Source organism: Trachypithecus francoisi, unplaced genomic scaffold (assembly GCF_009764315.1).
Source record: "Trachypithecus francoisi isolate TF-2019V2 unplaced genomic scaffold, Tfra_2.0 Lachesis_group12, whole genome shotgun sequence".
NCBI lineage: Eukaryota > Metazoa > Chordata > Mammalia > Primates > Cercopithecidae > Trachypithecus > Trachypithecus francoisi.
In genome coordinates, this window is record NW_022681457.1 from 57,128,644 (window position 1) to 57,145,504 (window position 16,861).

Below are 16,861 nucleotides of genomic sequence, written 5' to 3' on the forward strand. Positions count from 1 at the left end.
AAATAAACGTTTTCCCTTTGTTTTGACATAAAGAGTTCAAGTAGCTCGCAGACATACTCTTCTGCAGAGCACCCTCTGAGGTAACACCTCCTCACAGCTCACCTTTAATCTTCACTCAGCTGTTCACTTTGCCCAATTCTTTGTATAGCAGATGTTTGATAGACGTAAACTATCAAACATGTGCTAATTCATGAGACTGTCTCACAAACTACTCGGCAGGCTTAGAGGAATCCCAAGGATGCAGAAACTGGCAGCTGTTTCCACCTTTAAACCAACAGAATTGACTAAGTTGCAGGATGTAAGAGAGAATAAATTTTCATGAAGTGATCATGAAGATGGGAAAATAGGGGCTGAGAGGAGGACCATTCTTTTATATACATGTGTTTTTTATTAAGCAACTGAATATTGGTAACCCTATTGGGTTAGGTGTGGTAATGTTGGGTTGGGGTGGTAATGTTTTACAACCCCTTAGACCTGCACCTGCCATGCTGCTCTGCACAGCGGCCACTGGGAGGCTCTCTTGACCAGCAGTTTTTTAAGCTAGCACCACAAAAGGGTTAGTTTTTGTGAAAAAGGAGATTAACATTTGCTCACTATCACATGGGTTTTACATATTCAAGCCTGACATACCCATAGAATTTCTATCTACCTCCCAGCTAGGAGTGAGACATTACATATGGTAGGCACTTGAGTATTTCCTGAACAACTTTAATCTACACTGGTCCTGTGTGTGCTGCCTTTTATGAGTGTAAAGATGATGACACTGCCTGTCTTCATGATGGCATTGGCTGACATATGCAGACATTCTTGTCACCAAAATTGGGTGCAAATTCCCATAGGCAGAGTAGGCAGCAGAAGTATCTGACCTATGATTGTAATGTGGTCTCTTGCTTTGCCTGACCAAGCAAAGTCTGTAGAGCATAAGAATAAAAGACACTTTCTGGTCAAAACCAGACGAAATTTGTCATTCTAAAGAGTTCTTATCACAGCACTTGAAGTGAACTAAATCAATGGCCAGTGCTCTATTTTGCAGATTTACATAGAAAGACTCTTAAGTTATGCTGAGATAGACCTTTGCCCGACCAACTGGAAGAGGATTGTCATAGGAGCCATTCTTCTCAGCTCCAAAGTTTGGAAAGATGTGACTATACGGAATAGGGAATACTGCAAGCTCTTTGTGAACACTAGCATTGAAGACATGTAAGTTTCTAAGGTTTTTGTGAACTTTCTAACCATTTTCATTACCTTATTTGCTCCCATAAATTTAACACTTTAAGACATATTTTTAAAGGCTACAGTGTGCAGATAAGGAAAACACATAAAACCACATACTTCTTTCTATCCAGCTTTAGTATAAAAGTTCATATTTTTTCACTGTTAATGGGTAGGTCGTGGTGAGTTACTGTTGTAATAATCTGCTCTGCTCATAAGTATTTTTCTGGTGGTTTTTGGCAAATACTTCACAAGTGCACCACCAGAACAGCACAGTACAGTAAATATCTTTATGGCTTTTTAGAAGCTGTCTGTAAGTCCCAGTCTCTTTTTAAGGGACACATGTCTGGCTGTTGAAATAATTGACCACTCTTAAGGTCTAGGGCCTCTGGATTATGGAGAAGTTATAGCCTCAGCCTCAGTCACACGTTGTAAATTTGCTTTTGCTGATGTTTTCTCCTTTTTATTTAAAAGTCTGTTTTTTATAGAAACCTTGAGATGCAGAATAGTCACAGATCCCTGTGCCCTCCCCATTAGAAATGTTGCATGTGTTTAGAAATTGGGTCAATGAGTTTGAAGCTCCAGTGTTTCCCTGAGGCAGTATGCAAAAAATTGCCAGGGCATCACACAATGCCCACCACACTCAAGAGGCTCCTGAGGTACTCATACAACCACAGCAGTAATTTGTGGGACTTGAGTTACCAAGGAGAGTGCAAGAAATCTTGCTGAGTCATGGGGTTGCTCATAGGTGGTGCCAACATGATACTGAAACATGGGCTTTATGGGGGCTTTCTTCTAGTCTGGCCTTATGACTGTTGTAAAGGGAAGAGCCTTGGAGCTTGTAAGCAGGGTGAGCTAGGGAGGCATTTCCAGCAAACACTCTAGCAGTGTCCACAGGACAGTGAGAATAGCTATGTGGGTGACACTTAAGAAAATATAAAGGAACACCTGTTGCAGTCATTGAGCAGCATATGAAGATCAAGATCACGACAGGCAGTGGCAAGAGTTTGTTTTTTTACATTTGTCCATTACTCCAGATAAGACTGTCATGTAGAATGTATGTGATCACAAAGGTGGAGCCTGATGGCCGATTAGAAGTCTCTGCCAATTGCTCTTCTCATAGGAATGACAAATTGAGTAACTATCTAAATAAAAAACACCTTTTTTATAACTAAAAATAGCTAAATAATTATAGTACCTGGTTTAAACTTTCTATCACTGAAAAAGGCAGTGAACAGGGTAGGAAACACAGTCTTGAGTTGTTGATGCCAGCCCTCCCTTATGTCCTACCAGTGGCCACGTGACAAGAAGAGAATCTTCATGCTTGGGAGAGGGAGAGCACAGCAGTTGTGAGACTTTGCATTGAACTCAGTGCTGCATTGTCATAGCAGAAAGCAAAACTGGGCTGAACTCAGCCAGTGCCCATCCACGGATGGAACATTTCTAGTCCTAGCATGAAGGGAATCACCCATTCCAGTGGCTGAAACCTGAGTTGTGGAAAGCCTCACTGCTGTGGGATAAAGTACTCTGGGGTCCTTAATAAACTTGCAAGACTGTCTAGGCCACAAGGACTGCAACTCTTGGCAAATCTGAGAGCGGAGCTGGGCTTGGAGCCAGTGTATTTAGGGGGCATGTGACCTAGAGAGACAGCAGCTGGGGAAGCTCAGGGAGTGCTGTACCACCCCTCCTTCAATCCTAGACAGTGTAGCTCACAACTCTGACAGAGACCTCTTTCTTCTGCTTGAGAAGAGTAAAGAGGACTTTGTCTTGCAACTTGGATACTAGCTCAGCCACAGTAGGAGAGGGCATTGGTCAGAGTCATGAGGCTCCCATTTTGGGTCCTAGCTTTTGGATAATACCTCTAGACAAACCCTGGGCCAGAAGGGAACCTGCTGCCTTGAAGGGAAGGACTCAGTAAGGGCAGGATTCTTTACTTTCTGACTAAAGAGCTCTTGGACCCTGAATAATCAGCAGTGATAAGCAGGTAAGACATGTCACGGGTCTTTAGTGAGACTCAGAGATCTGCTGGCTTCATGTGTGACCCAGCACATTCCCGGCTCTGGTGGCTATGAGGAGAGACAACTTCTGCTTGAGAAAAGCCGAGGGAAGAGTACAGAGGACTTTGTCTTGAACTTAGACACCAGAGCAGCCACAGTGGAGAAAAGCACCAAGTGGCCTGTTAGGGGTCCCTGAATCAGGCCTTGGCTCTTGGATGGCATGTCTGGGCTTACCCTGGGCCAGAGATGAGCCCACTGACCTGAAGAGTGAGTTCCAGGCCAGGCAGCATTCACCACAAGCTGACTGAGAGCCCTCGGGCCTTAATGAACATCAGTGGTGACCTGGCAGTACACCCCATGGGATTGTGATGCTGGTGAACATGGGGACAGACTACTCTGCCTGGGTAATGGGGAGGGAAGAGTGGAAAGGTGTTTGATGGTTTTAATGCCAGCTCAGTCACAGTAAAATAGAGTACCTGGTGATTTCTAAGGTTTATGACCCCAGGCCTAGCCCCTAGACAGCACCTCTGAACCCATCTAGAGGCCGGGGAAACCTGCTACACTTAAGCAAAGGACAGAAGGCTCTCTGGCTTCACTACCTGCTAACTGTAGAGCCTTGGGGCTTTGAGCAAAGTAGCTGGCAGCCAGGGAGTTATTACAGTAGGGGCCTTGGGCAGTCACAGTGCTATGTGGGCTTCAGATCAGACCCAGTGCTGTCCCAGTTGTAGCAGCCACAGGGGAGCTCCAGGAAGCTTAGCACAGAGAAAGAAACTTTTTGTTTGGGGGAAAGTAAGAGAAGAAATGAGTCTCTGGCTGCTAATGCAGAGAATTCTTCCAGATCGAATCCAAGATCACTAATGTGCTACCTCTACATATCTGCAAGAACTAATGACATTCTTCATAGACATAGAAATAGAAAAGACAATCCTAAAATTTTTATGGAACCACAAAAGACACAGAATATTCAAAGCTATTCTCAGGAAAAAACGAACAAACAAAACAGAAGGAGTCACATTGTCTGACTTCAAATGATACTCTACAACTATAGTAACCAGAACAGCATGGCACTGGCATGAAAACAGACACGTAGACCAATGAGACAGAAGACAGAACTCAGAAACAAATCCACATATCCACAGTGAACTCATTTTCAACAAAAATGCCAATAATATACAATGGGGAAAAGATGGTCTCTTCAATAAATGATGCTGGGAAAACTGGATATCCATATGCAGAAGAATGAAACTAGTTTTTATCTTCACCTTATACAAAACTCAAATCAAAATGCATTGAATATTTAAATTTAAGACCTCAAACTATGAAACTAAAATAAAAGATTAGGAATATTCTTGAAGACATTGGACTGGAAAAAGATTTTTTAATACTCCATAAGCACATGCAACCAAAACAAAAATGGGCAAATGAAGTCACATCAAGTTAAACAACTTATGCACAGCAAAGGAAACAACAAAGTGAAGAGACAACCCACATTCTGGGAAAAGATATTTGCAAACTATCTGTCAAGAGATTAATTACCAGAATATATGAGAAGTGCAAACAACTCTGTAAGAAAAAAAACTAATAATCTGATTTTAAAATGGGCAAAAGATCTGAATAGACATTTCTCAAAAGAAGACGCATTAGCTGCTGATGGCAAATGCTTCTGGTTCCTGCTGCAAGGGAGTTCTAGACAGGAAAATTACCTGAGCTCAGAAGGTCAAGCCTGTGGTGAGCTGTGATTGTGCCACTCTCCAACCTGGTGATAGAGTGAGACTCCATTTCAAAACTTTAAAAAAATACATAGAAATGACAAACAGATATATGAAAAGATACTCAGCATTATTAATCATCAGAGAAATTCAAACCAACACTACAGTGAGAGATCCATCTCACCTCACTTAGAATTACTTTTATCCAAAAGACACGCAATAACAAATGCTGGCAAGGATATGGGAGAAAGGGAAACCTCGCGCACTGTTAGTGGGAATGTAAATTAGTACAACCCCTATGGAGAACAATTTGGGGGTCCTCAAAACTAAAAACAGAGCTACAATATAATCCAGCAATCCCGCTACTGGGTATATACCCAAAATAAAGGAAATCAGTATATCAAAGAGACAGCTGCACTCTCATGTATGTTGCAGCACTATTTACAATAACCAAGATTTAGAAGCATCCTGAGTGCCCATCAACAGATGAGTGAATAAAGAAAAGGTACATGTACACAATGGAATACTATTCAGCCTTAAAAAATAATGAGATTCTGTTATTTGCAACAACAACATGGATGGAAATGGAGTATAATGAAATGGAGTATTAACTCATTATGTTAAGTGAAATAGCCCAGGCACAGAAAGACAAACTTCCCATGTTCTCACTTTTTATGGAAGTTAAATGTTGAAACAATTTTACTTGTGGAGATAGACAGTAGAAGAATTGTTACCAGGGACTGGTAAAGGTAATATGGGGGATGGGGAGTAAGAGGTAATTGTTAATGAGTACAAAAATGTATTTAGAATAAGATGTAGTATTTGATAGCACAACAGGGTGACTATAGTAATTATTTAATTGTACACTTAACAATAATAAAAAGATTATAATTTGATTATTTGTATTTAGAATAAGATGTATTTGATAGCACAACAGGGTGACTATAGTAATTATTTAATTGTACATTTAACAATAATAAAAAGATCATAATTTGATTATTTGTAACACAAAGGAGAAATGTGTGATGGATACTTCATTTACCTTGGTAGGATTAGTACACATCGTTGGCCTGTATCAAAATATCCAATATACCCTATGAATATATAAAGCTATAATGTATGCACAATTTTTTAAAAAGACTATCATTCAGAATTACTACACTGTATGTATACAACTGAAGTGAGGATGTTGTGACTAAGAAAAGACTAGTGACTATTGGTTGCTGTTGAAATGGCTGTTGGTGAAAATGACCACTTTACTGATGGTATAAACGGGTGATGATGGTGATGTTGCTAGTAGCATTTTAGCAAAAGATGTGGCAGAAAATGAATTTGAAACAATTAGAAGTACTTTGAAAATTGCAGACACTAAACTGACTTTGATCACTACCGTCATCAGTCTGCAGACTGATTTCTCAAAGGAAACAAAATTTGCAATTATGAACACCTAGCTCTGCTATAATTGTGGCTAAATTATTCTCAAAACTTGCAACTAAACTGGCTGGGCTCTAGTTCTAGTTACAAGGTCAAGGAATATGCAAGTTCCCACAGATGTGAGCTCCAGGAGCAGTGGTGGTAAAGGCCGGCTGTAAGAAAACCATTTCCACACAATTCTGTTTGTGAATGCGGAAGCACCAGAAGCAATGCTCTGAAAAGGCTGCTTTTGTTCATGATCTTTGGAAATTGGAAAGCATTACAACAAAGTGTTTAATACACATTTACCTTGTCTCCCTGCTGTTGATTATGCATAATAATCTTGTTTTAACTGTAAATTGGACCATTTAATAATGAGTGTCTATCAGGTTTTTCTTAAAACTCTTCAACATCTTCATGTCTTGTTGAAATATATTTTCCTTCAAAATACCAGTTAAACTGAGCAGCTGCTCTTAAGAAAATTTGCTGTACCTGTAAAGGGTATGCTATTCAGTCACTTAAAAAAAAAAACTAAGAAGTTCCATATCCTGCAGGCATAATGCTTATCTTCAGTAACTAAACCTCTATTAATAGGCATAATAATTTAATAAAATATTATATTTCTAAACAGTCAAAATGTGTTCATGGAAAAATATGAGATAATATAAAAGACATAAATACAAAAGTCCTGTTTAGCTGATTATTAAAACATTGTCTGATTTACATTTCTATAGCCCTGTGGTCATAGGAACAGGTAATTGATGTTGGAAGTAGTTTCAGATGGGTTTTCAGTTAAACAAATGAGAAAACTACATCTCTGCGCATATTTTAACTGCTCTTCCAGAGAACATCAAACATTTGTTGACTTAGCCAGTGGATAAGATATTAAAACTTTAAAACCAAGAAACTAAATATGTTGTTCAGGTATTGATTATTTTTATACAATTAAGTCTTTACAGGGATTACTGTGAAAGTAGTTCTATATTATTTTATATTCATTTGTTTAAACATTTAACAAGAAACCAGGTACACTGGCTGACACCTATAATTCCAGCAATTTTTGAGGCCAAGGTAAGAGGATCACTTGAGCACAGAAGTTTGAGACCAGCTTGGGCAACAAAGACCTTGTCTCTAATTGAATTTTTATTTTAAATTAGCCTAGCTCAGTGGCACAAGCCTGTGGTCTCAGTGACTTGAAAGGCTTAGGTAAATAGATTGATTGAGCCCCGGAGTTTGAGGCTGTTGTTGGCTAGGATCATGCCACTGCACTTTAGCCTGAGTGACAGACTGAGACCATGTTTCTTTAAAAAAAAAAAAAAGTGAGGGCAGCTGTATGATCATCTGACAAAAGGCTGCTCTCAGCCTTTCTTCCTCTCAGTGCCTTCAACTCATCCCCAACATTCTGTTCTGGCCATGGGTGACAGAAGCTGAGCACCTTGGGGTTTTATTTCCAGCTCAGGAGAAACACTGAGTGTGTAAGTCCCGTGCCCTGCCAGAAGTCATATCATAAAGTGAGTTTAGTCTAGCCAAGATGTCTCTCTTTAATCTTTCTGCCTTCCAATGTTTAAAGAGTATTCCTGTCACTAGACACTAGTGACAGTTTCTCATCTTCGTAATTTCAAGGTGAGTAGAAACTGGCGTTACGCCCTTTGACATAGTCTCATGCACTGAGGCAGAGGGAGGGGATTCCCTTTCCCATCAAATGTAGCTTATATATGTATTTGGGATGAATCCTTGTTGTTTTAGAGTTTTTCCTCCTCAGAAATAACAGGGTGGCTCTCTCTGGATCCATTTGTTGCCATGGTGATGTGCCCATGGCTTTTGTTGGTGCTTTTCGACTTCAGTAAGCCTCTTTCTGTTATCCTTGTGAAAATGTCTGCAAGTTCTTCAGAGCTAATAAATGGCATTCATCATTCCTGTCATCTGATCACTATTATGGGGCCTTGTGAGTGAGCATGGAGTCTGAGCTGTGCGCCTGCACTAAGGGAACTCTCAAGAATGAGCCCCGAGTCAGCAGCACAAATGCATAAGAGGTGGTCACCTTTCTCCTCATCCCAGACTCAGGGTGCTGGATGCAGAAGGGAGTGCAAGCAACTGTGCCTTGTTTGGACATTACCATAGGAATCCAACTGGGTAGCCTTTATTTGTTTCAAAACAGAATTTAGAGATATCTTAGTAGCTCAGAATATATTTTTAAATGAATAGAAATAAATTTTATTAAATGACTTAACAGAAAAAACTACTACATGTTTAGTACATGAACTAAACTTATGTAGTATTGTTTGAAGGGTATCTACAAAATTCTCACCCTAATGTTTTCTTGCAAAAGAAGTTAAAATATAAAGTGCAGAGACATTCTGTAACAAGGAACCACTGAGAAACACAAAATATTTAAAAGTCATGTAAAATTTATATGCATTTTTGAGGATTATAAAATAATCAGTTGACATCAGACTTTTCATTTAGCAACATTTATAGAATTATTTTCTAGTGGAAGTTTTCACACAGCTTTTGAAAAAATATTAAAACTGAAAACTTCCTTGTATTTTGTAAACTACTGGGGTTCCAATTCAGTGTGCTTTTTTTATATTTATAAGGATCACCTACAGCATGTAATATCATGGGTCTTTGAGTGAAAATGAAATAAAGGCATTCTCACATTCTGTACATTCATAGGTTTTACCTCAGAAATGAGTTGTTTTCTTGTCTTCAGGTGGAACTGGAACAAGTAAAGGCATTACCACATGTTTGTATTTATAAGACTTTTCTTCACTGAACCCTGTTATGTTTTTAAAGAGAAATGACAAAAACTGAAGATTTTACCATGTTTCTTAAAAGTTTGTGTTTTTCTCCATTTTAAATCCTAAAATGTCTTTAAAAGCAAGTGGGAAAATTAAGTTTACTATCACATTTTTTACATTTATGATTTTTCCCCAGTATCAGTTTTTCTAAGTTTTCAAAAAGAACTGAGAAAATTGCAGGCTTTCCCATGTTTATTACATCTATAGGGTTTCTCTTCAGTGTGTGCTTTTTCATGTGTTCTAATAGAACTAGAACATATAATTGCTTTACCACATTTCTTACATCAGAATGTTTTCAAAGATATCCCAGTGGACTAATATTGTCCTATGTTGGTTTTGTTGTGTTCCTCCTCCCACAGAAATGAGCTTGAAAGACAGTTTTTGCAGCTAATTGAATATAACATCAAAGTTTCTGGAAGTGTTTATGCCAAGTACTATTTTGATCTTCGATCCTTTGCAAAGGACAATAGCTTGCATTTGCCAGTTTATCTTCTCAACAAAGAAAGAGCGCAGAACCTGGAAGTAAGGCAATGAAGTCACTAAGGGGGGTTTTCTGTCAACCACCAGAGCCAACATCTATAACTAGATTAGATTAAGTAGTGATGAGAAAAATGAAAAGCTACAAAATTAACTTACATGCTGAAGAGCTTATTAACCTTTTGGTATCTTATTTCCTGTATTATTTATGGTTTATACAAGAATCCACATTAGTTAAAAATTATAGATCTCTTCTGTGACCATAATTCAGAATATTTTTTAACCAAATTTAATTCATGCTTAGTGGTATTCTTTCTGAATTGCTGCCCTTTCAAATAAGCATATATGAATACTTTCTTGTAATTCCATTTTAAATGATATCTGCATATATAACGCACTTACCACTTTTGCCTGTTTTTTATTACTTAGTTTGCAAATTTATATCATTTTCTATTGTATATATTACAGTGCAGCCAGTCTCATAAGTTTGTTAGGCAAAGCATTAGTGCCTAAGCCAAGAGACCTACACTTAGTCTGTATAAGGTATGAGCATCTCAGGTACTGGATGCAAGGAGTACATGGGTTTTACTGGAAATGGTAACTTTTGGGGGGCAAAGCAATATTCATGGTTTGTGACTTCTGATTTCAGTTGTGAGCAAAGTTACAACTGAAATGGATGCATATTTAAAATTAGTACTTTCTGTGGTACCTTGGAAGTACTTTCGAATAATATACCTTCTACCATAATTAATGTGTCAAGTTCTGCCTTTTGATGCTTTACTCGTTCGACCTCTTTGTATAATAACTACTGCAGACTGGGTAGAATCTGAATACATTAATAAACAATAAATTTTCCTTTGCTCCAGCAATCTAATCATAGCCCTTAAAGGAGATTACCTTAGTGAGGTGGCAGGGAGTAGCATCCCTGGAACCTGGCAATGTGAACCTCAGCCAAAGTAGCTGTAACTGTGAACTATCTAAAGGAGTCTGCATGTGGGGCTTATCATCAATGGTGCTTGTTAAAAGGTTGGAGCCCTTTTAAAAATTGTACCTCTTTTCTGTTTCATTGACTTTCCTAGGCTGTTTCAAGGATGGAAGACACCAAAATCTTTTATAGTGCTACCATGAGAAGGTCCTTCAGCGCTGATAATTTCATTACTCTTCAGTGCTCTAAAGCCATTATCTCTTGAAAGAAGAAATGAGGGGCTATATCATCTGAACCCCTCATCAAAAAAGACCAGAAAATATTACCTCTCTTGCTCAACAACTAGAAAAGTTAGTATTTTCAAAAGAAGAAAGATCTCAAAGTTGAGAGACTTGTGGACAACTAGGATTGCACTCCACAGGAAAAAAATGGGATCTTTGCATTGCAACAACTCTCGTATACTCTTCTGTCTTGCTAAACGTAAACAGGTATAAAAATCACTCCAAAGTGAAGACTTCTTGCCCACACATAGATTTTTTTTAGTGTGTGGACTGATAGCTGTGAACTATGTAAGGGCTTTAAAACAATAGTTTACATTTTTGGATTTTAAACATAATTTTCTAAATTTTCTTTTCTATTTTTATTTCCCCCCAATATTGCTGCAGATGCATTTAAAATAAATGCAGTATTACTATTAACACATGGGACTGTAACAACTCATGAAGCCACTGGAAGCAGACTGCTCATTTTCAGGTGTCAAAGTGTTCTGCCTGCCTACTCTTACCATCGGAGCTGCTTGTCACTGGCAATCATTTTAAACAAAAGCTGATGGAGGACATTTGCTGCTCCTATCTTTTGCAAGCATTACTTGCTAACATTTTAGCATGTTTGGGGTCATGAAAGAAAAACTATTAGTTATTGGTTTCCTACTTGTATTAGGGTCCATGGTGTGTTTCTTATAAACTATAATGATCCTTCTCATTTGCTGATAAATTTTCTTATTTGTTAAATAAATGTATTGAGAGATGTTTCATAATGCCAAACCACATGATGATCCAGTGGCAATATAAAAATAATTATACGTGATGTGAGCTAAAAGTTTCAGGAGAGATTCTAGCTTTAATATAGTGTGCTTAGGCCCTCCAGTGCACTGCAGCTTATGTATATATGCTATAAACCTTTATAAAATATCATTCAAAAGTTTAACTGTATTTATTTTTTCTTTTTTATAAAAGATGGGGTCTTACTATGTTGCCCAGGCTAGAGTGAAATGGCTATTCAGAGGCACAATCAGGACACCACAGCCTGGAAATTCTGGCCTCAAGCAATTCTCCCATGTCAGCCTACCAAGTAGCTAGGACTGTAGGTGTAGTACCACTGCCTCTGGTTTATTTTGCAAAAATTGAATATTAAGCTTTTAACTTTTTGTTTCAGTCAATATCTGCTGTCTCCAAGAAATACTGGAACAAAAAAATTAAAAGCTTAATATTTAGGAGCTGGGCATGCTTGTAGTCCCAGCTACTCATTTAAATGGGAGAATCACTTGAGGCCTAGTATTGGAGGCAGCAGTGCTCTAGCATTGTGCCTGTAAATAGCCATTGCACTCCAGCCTTGGCAACATAGTGAGACCCTATGCCTTTAAAGAATTGCAAAACTAAATACATGTATAAGCAATATAATAAACTTTCCAATGATGTTTTATAAATGTTTGTAGCATTGATACTTTTACAAGTATCAAAGCTTAAAATGACACTAAGACTTTTGGAATTTTTCTATTTTTATAAAGTGCCCTCTTCTCTTTTAAAGTAGTTCTTAGCAGGGCTCTTATCTATGTTGCTCACCTAAAATTATTTTTCCTACATGTAATTAAGGAAGAATATGATCAATGTTAATTTATATGTAACAGATTAGAAGGAATTGTACCCTAATAGTAGTAGGTGATTAAATATTTTATTATCCCACATGTTAGCCTGGCTACAGGTATTATATTTCATGCCCTCCTGTTTACAAAGAAGAACTTCCATAAACCTTAGAAATCTTACTTCCTCAAAAATTACTGTTTATGGAGGTTAGAGTTTGGAGATTTAAGTATTTATTGCAGTTTTATTTTCAAATGATAAATGCTATCTATAATTTATGCAGTTTTTATTTCTCATGTTTACATTAAAAGAAAACCTGATAAGCTGTTTTAATTAAAATGTGACTAATGTGTTTATAACACTTGTATTTACATTATGTTACATATTTGCCTAACTTAAATGGTTTAAGTCAGTCTTGACATGTCCAAAGACACTTTGATAAGTAGCTTTCACTGTTCATAAGTTGGTTTGATCCATGCCTCTGTTTATGATATAATATTTGTTTTCTCTCTCTCAAGCTCTTTTCAATGTGAAGATAATTTGTTACACTTAAAATCACTGTCTGGCCACAGTACTTAGTGGCATAGTGCATTAGATGGCATCTTTGAATAAATGATTATTGTGCCTGCGAGAAAAAAAGGATGATGTGCTTATTAGGATATAAAATTATGTAAATATACAAAGAGAAAGGATGTCCAGAAATAGTACAGAATTAGAACAAGAGGTGTTTGAGGTTTTTAGTTACACACACACAAAAAAAATTGGAAGTACAAAAAATAGAATTAGCGTTGCAGTGCAGAGGGTGACAGACCACATAATTTGACTTTAGCACACTATTTTCAAGCTTGCATTTTAGTTAAAAATATATCAAATCAGTTAGGTTGTTTTTTGGAACTAAGAGTTTAGCCACTCAGCTTCAGTGATTCTCACTAAATCTTTAATTCTTTAGTACCTAAGGTAAAATCTTTAAATAACTCATCACCTTATCTTGATAAAGTGCTGGCTAAAATCAATGATCTCATTTAACTTAAAAGAAAATATTTATCATAAATTACTGTTTATAAGAAGTTTTGCAGTATATAATATGACAATAAGCAGAAATCCTGTCATATATGAATGGTCGAAGTTTCAAAAAACAGTTTGGGAGAGAAGCACTGAGCATGAATTTGTGACTTCAGGAGTAAGTCAGTAGAATAAAAATCACTAACATTGCTCTCCCATTTGGCTTTAATTCTAGAAGACAACACAGTCATTTTGATAACTGGGAAATTGGGTCAACTTAGGATAAGAATATAAATGTCACTGAAAGCAGATAGGTTTTCTGACAAATGTTATGGGGCATGGAAACCAAGCTGCTAGTCCAGTGGCAACTATGGCAGTTTTCTTAGAGTTTGATATCTAGGAAATATTTCAACTGTTGTAATATAGCCACGAGTGAAATTTTAACTCCAGTATATTGTGAACTGAACTTTTACATCATTGCAAGGAAAAGACAAAGTTTTGAAATATACATTTGAACCAAGTGAAATTGCCATTCTTGTAGGTCAAAAATGGTTGTCAATGGCAATTTCGTGTGGTTCATGCTAAGGTGACTGCTTAGAACTCAGTGTTTCTGGATAAATCTTATCCTGGCCCTTTCCTTCACATTTCCTCTTTATGTAACCTATATTCCCACATGTTGCTAAAATCCAACAACACTAAATTCCAATTTCATCACAACTCAAGGTTCATTTTTGGCCTAGTTTTTTTTACATTTCTAAATACACTATTTCTTGATTTAAAAAAAATGCCAAAGCCAATTTTAACCAAAAATCAAATCATTCTTAGTTCTGTATTCAGCTCATTCAGTGTTTCTGGAAACTAGTTTAGCTGCAGTATGCAAGTTAGCTTGAAGTTTTCATCACCAAGGGCTTCTCCCTACGCACATTTAAGATGATCGTGGCCTGACTCTTCCTTCACACAGCATTGTTGAGTATGAAACTACTTGGAAACTCACTTCACAGATGGCAGAGAAATCTCCCAGGTAAGTGCTAGTTTCTAGAGAGGATCTGTAGAGTACATCCAGAATCTATCAAGTTAAGGATTAATCTAAAATCTACTCAACAGTCACTTCCAGACCTGATTGGGCCTGACATTGTGCCAGCAGGCAAAGCAAAAGATGTAGGAGCCCTTCAGTGGAGTCTGCACCCCTACAACACAAGTTTCTAAAGCAGTTTCCACTCAGTTATTTTAAATGTGTTTGGCAAGTGACAGGTACTTAATGTGAAATAAATTTTAAGAATATCCGCTTGTGGTTTAGGATCTCTGGGGTGCAGGAAGAAAAACTAACTGGGGAAGTGAAATATAATAAAAATTATGAGAATCTTGAATCCAGTGAAATAAGGTTAATACTCTTTAAAGAGGAATAGGTTAGGTGATTCTTACAACTGCTGTAAGGGAGCTAAGCAATTTTAATGTGATAAGGAAAATTCAGTAATAGTCACACAACCTAAGGTCTTTAATAAAATACCAGTAGTATCTTCTTCAAAAGACCTCCACTGATTCTCAAATTAGGCTGCTACCTTCTTGTAAGAAAAATTGCTTCGTCTTCTCCACCTTGTCTGTTCTACAGACCCTTACCTGTCAGCCCAAGCTGGTGGCTCCTGTGTCTCCTCGGTATGACAACTGACTCTTCCACAGGTAGAGCTTCAAGTGCTTTCTCCACCTCCTCTTTCACCAGCTGCTTCACCCAAGACCCTTAGGACCCTCTTTAAACAAAATTCTCCCAGTCTTACCCTGGCTTTTTCTGCAATGCTTGATGTTGGTCATTATGGCCCACTGCCAATGCATTATTAGCACCAGGTTCCAGAGCATGCAGGCTGTATGTGGCTTGCAGACTAACTGACCCCTTGTAACTCCCTTTCATCACTTATGTGAATCCTGTGTTCTCCGAAGCAGCTCTTCCCAACTTGCTGCATTTACCTATTCTCCTGACCTACTCACAACCCTCATCGTGTATTCTTAATCTAGACTGAGGTTGAGGTTGCACCCCCACCTTCCAAAACCTACTATTTCCTCTGACATTAAATTCCTTGTTCTGAAGGTAACCCCTTCCCATCTAATGGAAAGCATTGCATCTCTAACTCTAAAATCAACCTTTTATTTATACCTGCTCCATCAATTATCTTCCTTAAAATTGCACACACCTCCCCAACTTGGGGATGCAGCAATTTTGGTTTAGTTCTCTGAATATCTGTGTTTTCTCAAAATGCAGTCCTCAACTCCCCTGTCTCTCTTCCACTGAAAGAGCTTATGAAAAATGAAGGTTTTCTAAGTGCAGCGTGGTATCCTAGATTTGATCCTGGAACAGATAAAGAACTTGAGTGGGATATCTGATGAAGCAGTAATGTGTCAACACTGACTTTAGTTTTAACAAATGTGCCATGTTAATAAGATGTTCACGTTAGGGGAAAATTGGCAATGGTATTCAGAAACTCTGAGTTATTTTGGCGACTTTTTGTAAATTTACTTTTATAAAACAGCCTCTTGGGCCCCGGAACTACTGAGTCTCAATGCCTGGGGGAACTACTGAGTCTCAATGCCTGGGGCTAAGGCCTGGGAATCTAAATTTTTAAGAGGTAACCTAAATGATTCTTATACAGTCTCAAATTTCAAATCCTCCTCTTGTCAATTCCCTTTCATTCCATGTCCGAACAGTTGTTTCTCCCTTGTTTCACCTGCCTAACTTAACCTGAGTCAATCTGTTAAATCTTCTGAATTATATGATGTAAGTACTATTATTATCTGTTTTTCCCTGATGAAGTAGTAGGAGCTGAGGTGTCCAGGATCACACTGCTCAGAAAATGTGGAGCTGGAACTTGAATTCCCAATCAGCCTGGTTCCCAAGTCTGTGTTCATAACCACTCTGCATCAACCCTATTTCTATTCATGGTGAGCTAAAAAGTTCTCTAAGTAAAGCAGTAAAAGCAGCATTATTACCAATAATATTGTTCTAGGCTTACCTATTTCTTTAACTTTCTAAGTCCAACCAATAGTCCCTCTGCTTCAGCATATGGACTTTGCCTCCCCTGCTTTTCCACTGGGGATGAATGAGCAATGAGAAAGCATGGGAAAGATGTGCTGACTCTAAAGTCCTGAAAATGGGAAGGACAGTTGCTCTTCTCTTAGGATTCAGCTCAACTATTATATTTTCCAATCTGCCTCTCCCAACTGCCTTATGTACCAATTGAATGAAGTTGACAGCGCCCACCCATGTCACCCACCTTGACATAGAATTCCATGCTCCCATATTGTGAATTCACCTCTTCCTGTGCTTATGTTGCCTCCCCCAAACATTTTATCTCCTAATTAGTCACATAGTTGTGTCTCCCATATACTTATGTCTGGGATCGTTGATGGAGAATGTGGACACACCAGGCATTAAAATGACGTAGCATTAGCCATGTTAGCCAGGATGGTCTCGATCTCC

At 38.0% G+C, this 16,861-nt stretch overlaps 1 protein-coding gene across 1 annotated transcript; it reads left to right on the forward strand.

Moving 5' to 3' along the window:
* Positions 1-238: 238 nt before the first annotated feature.
* Positions 239-12,937, forward strand: LOC117093529 (cyclin-Y-like protein 2). The gene is made up of 4 exons (XM_033228860.1): positions 239-298; positions 1,034-1,200; positions 9,492-9,654; positions 10,689-12,937. Exons 1-4 carry the CDS (start codon positions 239-241, stop codon positions 10,797-10,799), a joined length of 501 nt encoding a protein of 166 aa, XP_033084751.1. The 3' UTR covers positions 10,800-12,937.
* The last annotated feature ends 3,924 nt before the right edge of the window (positions 12,938-16,861 follow it).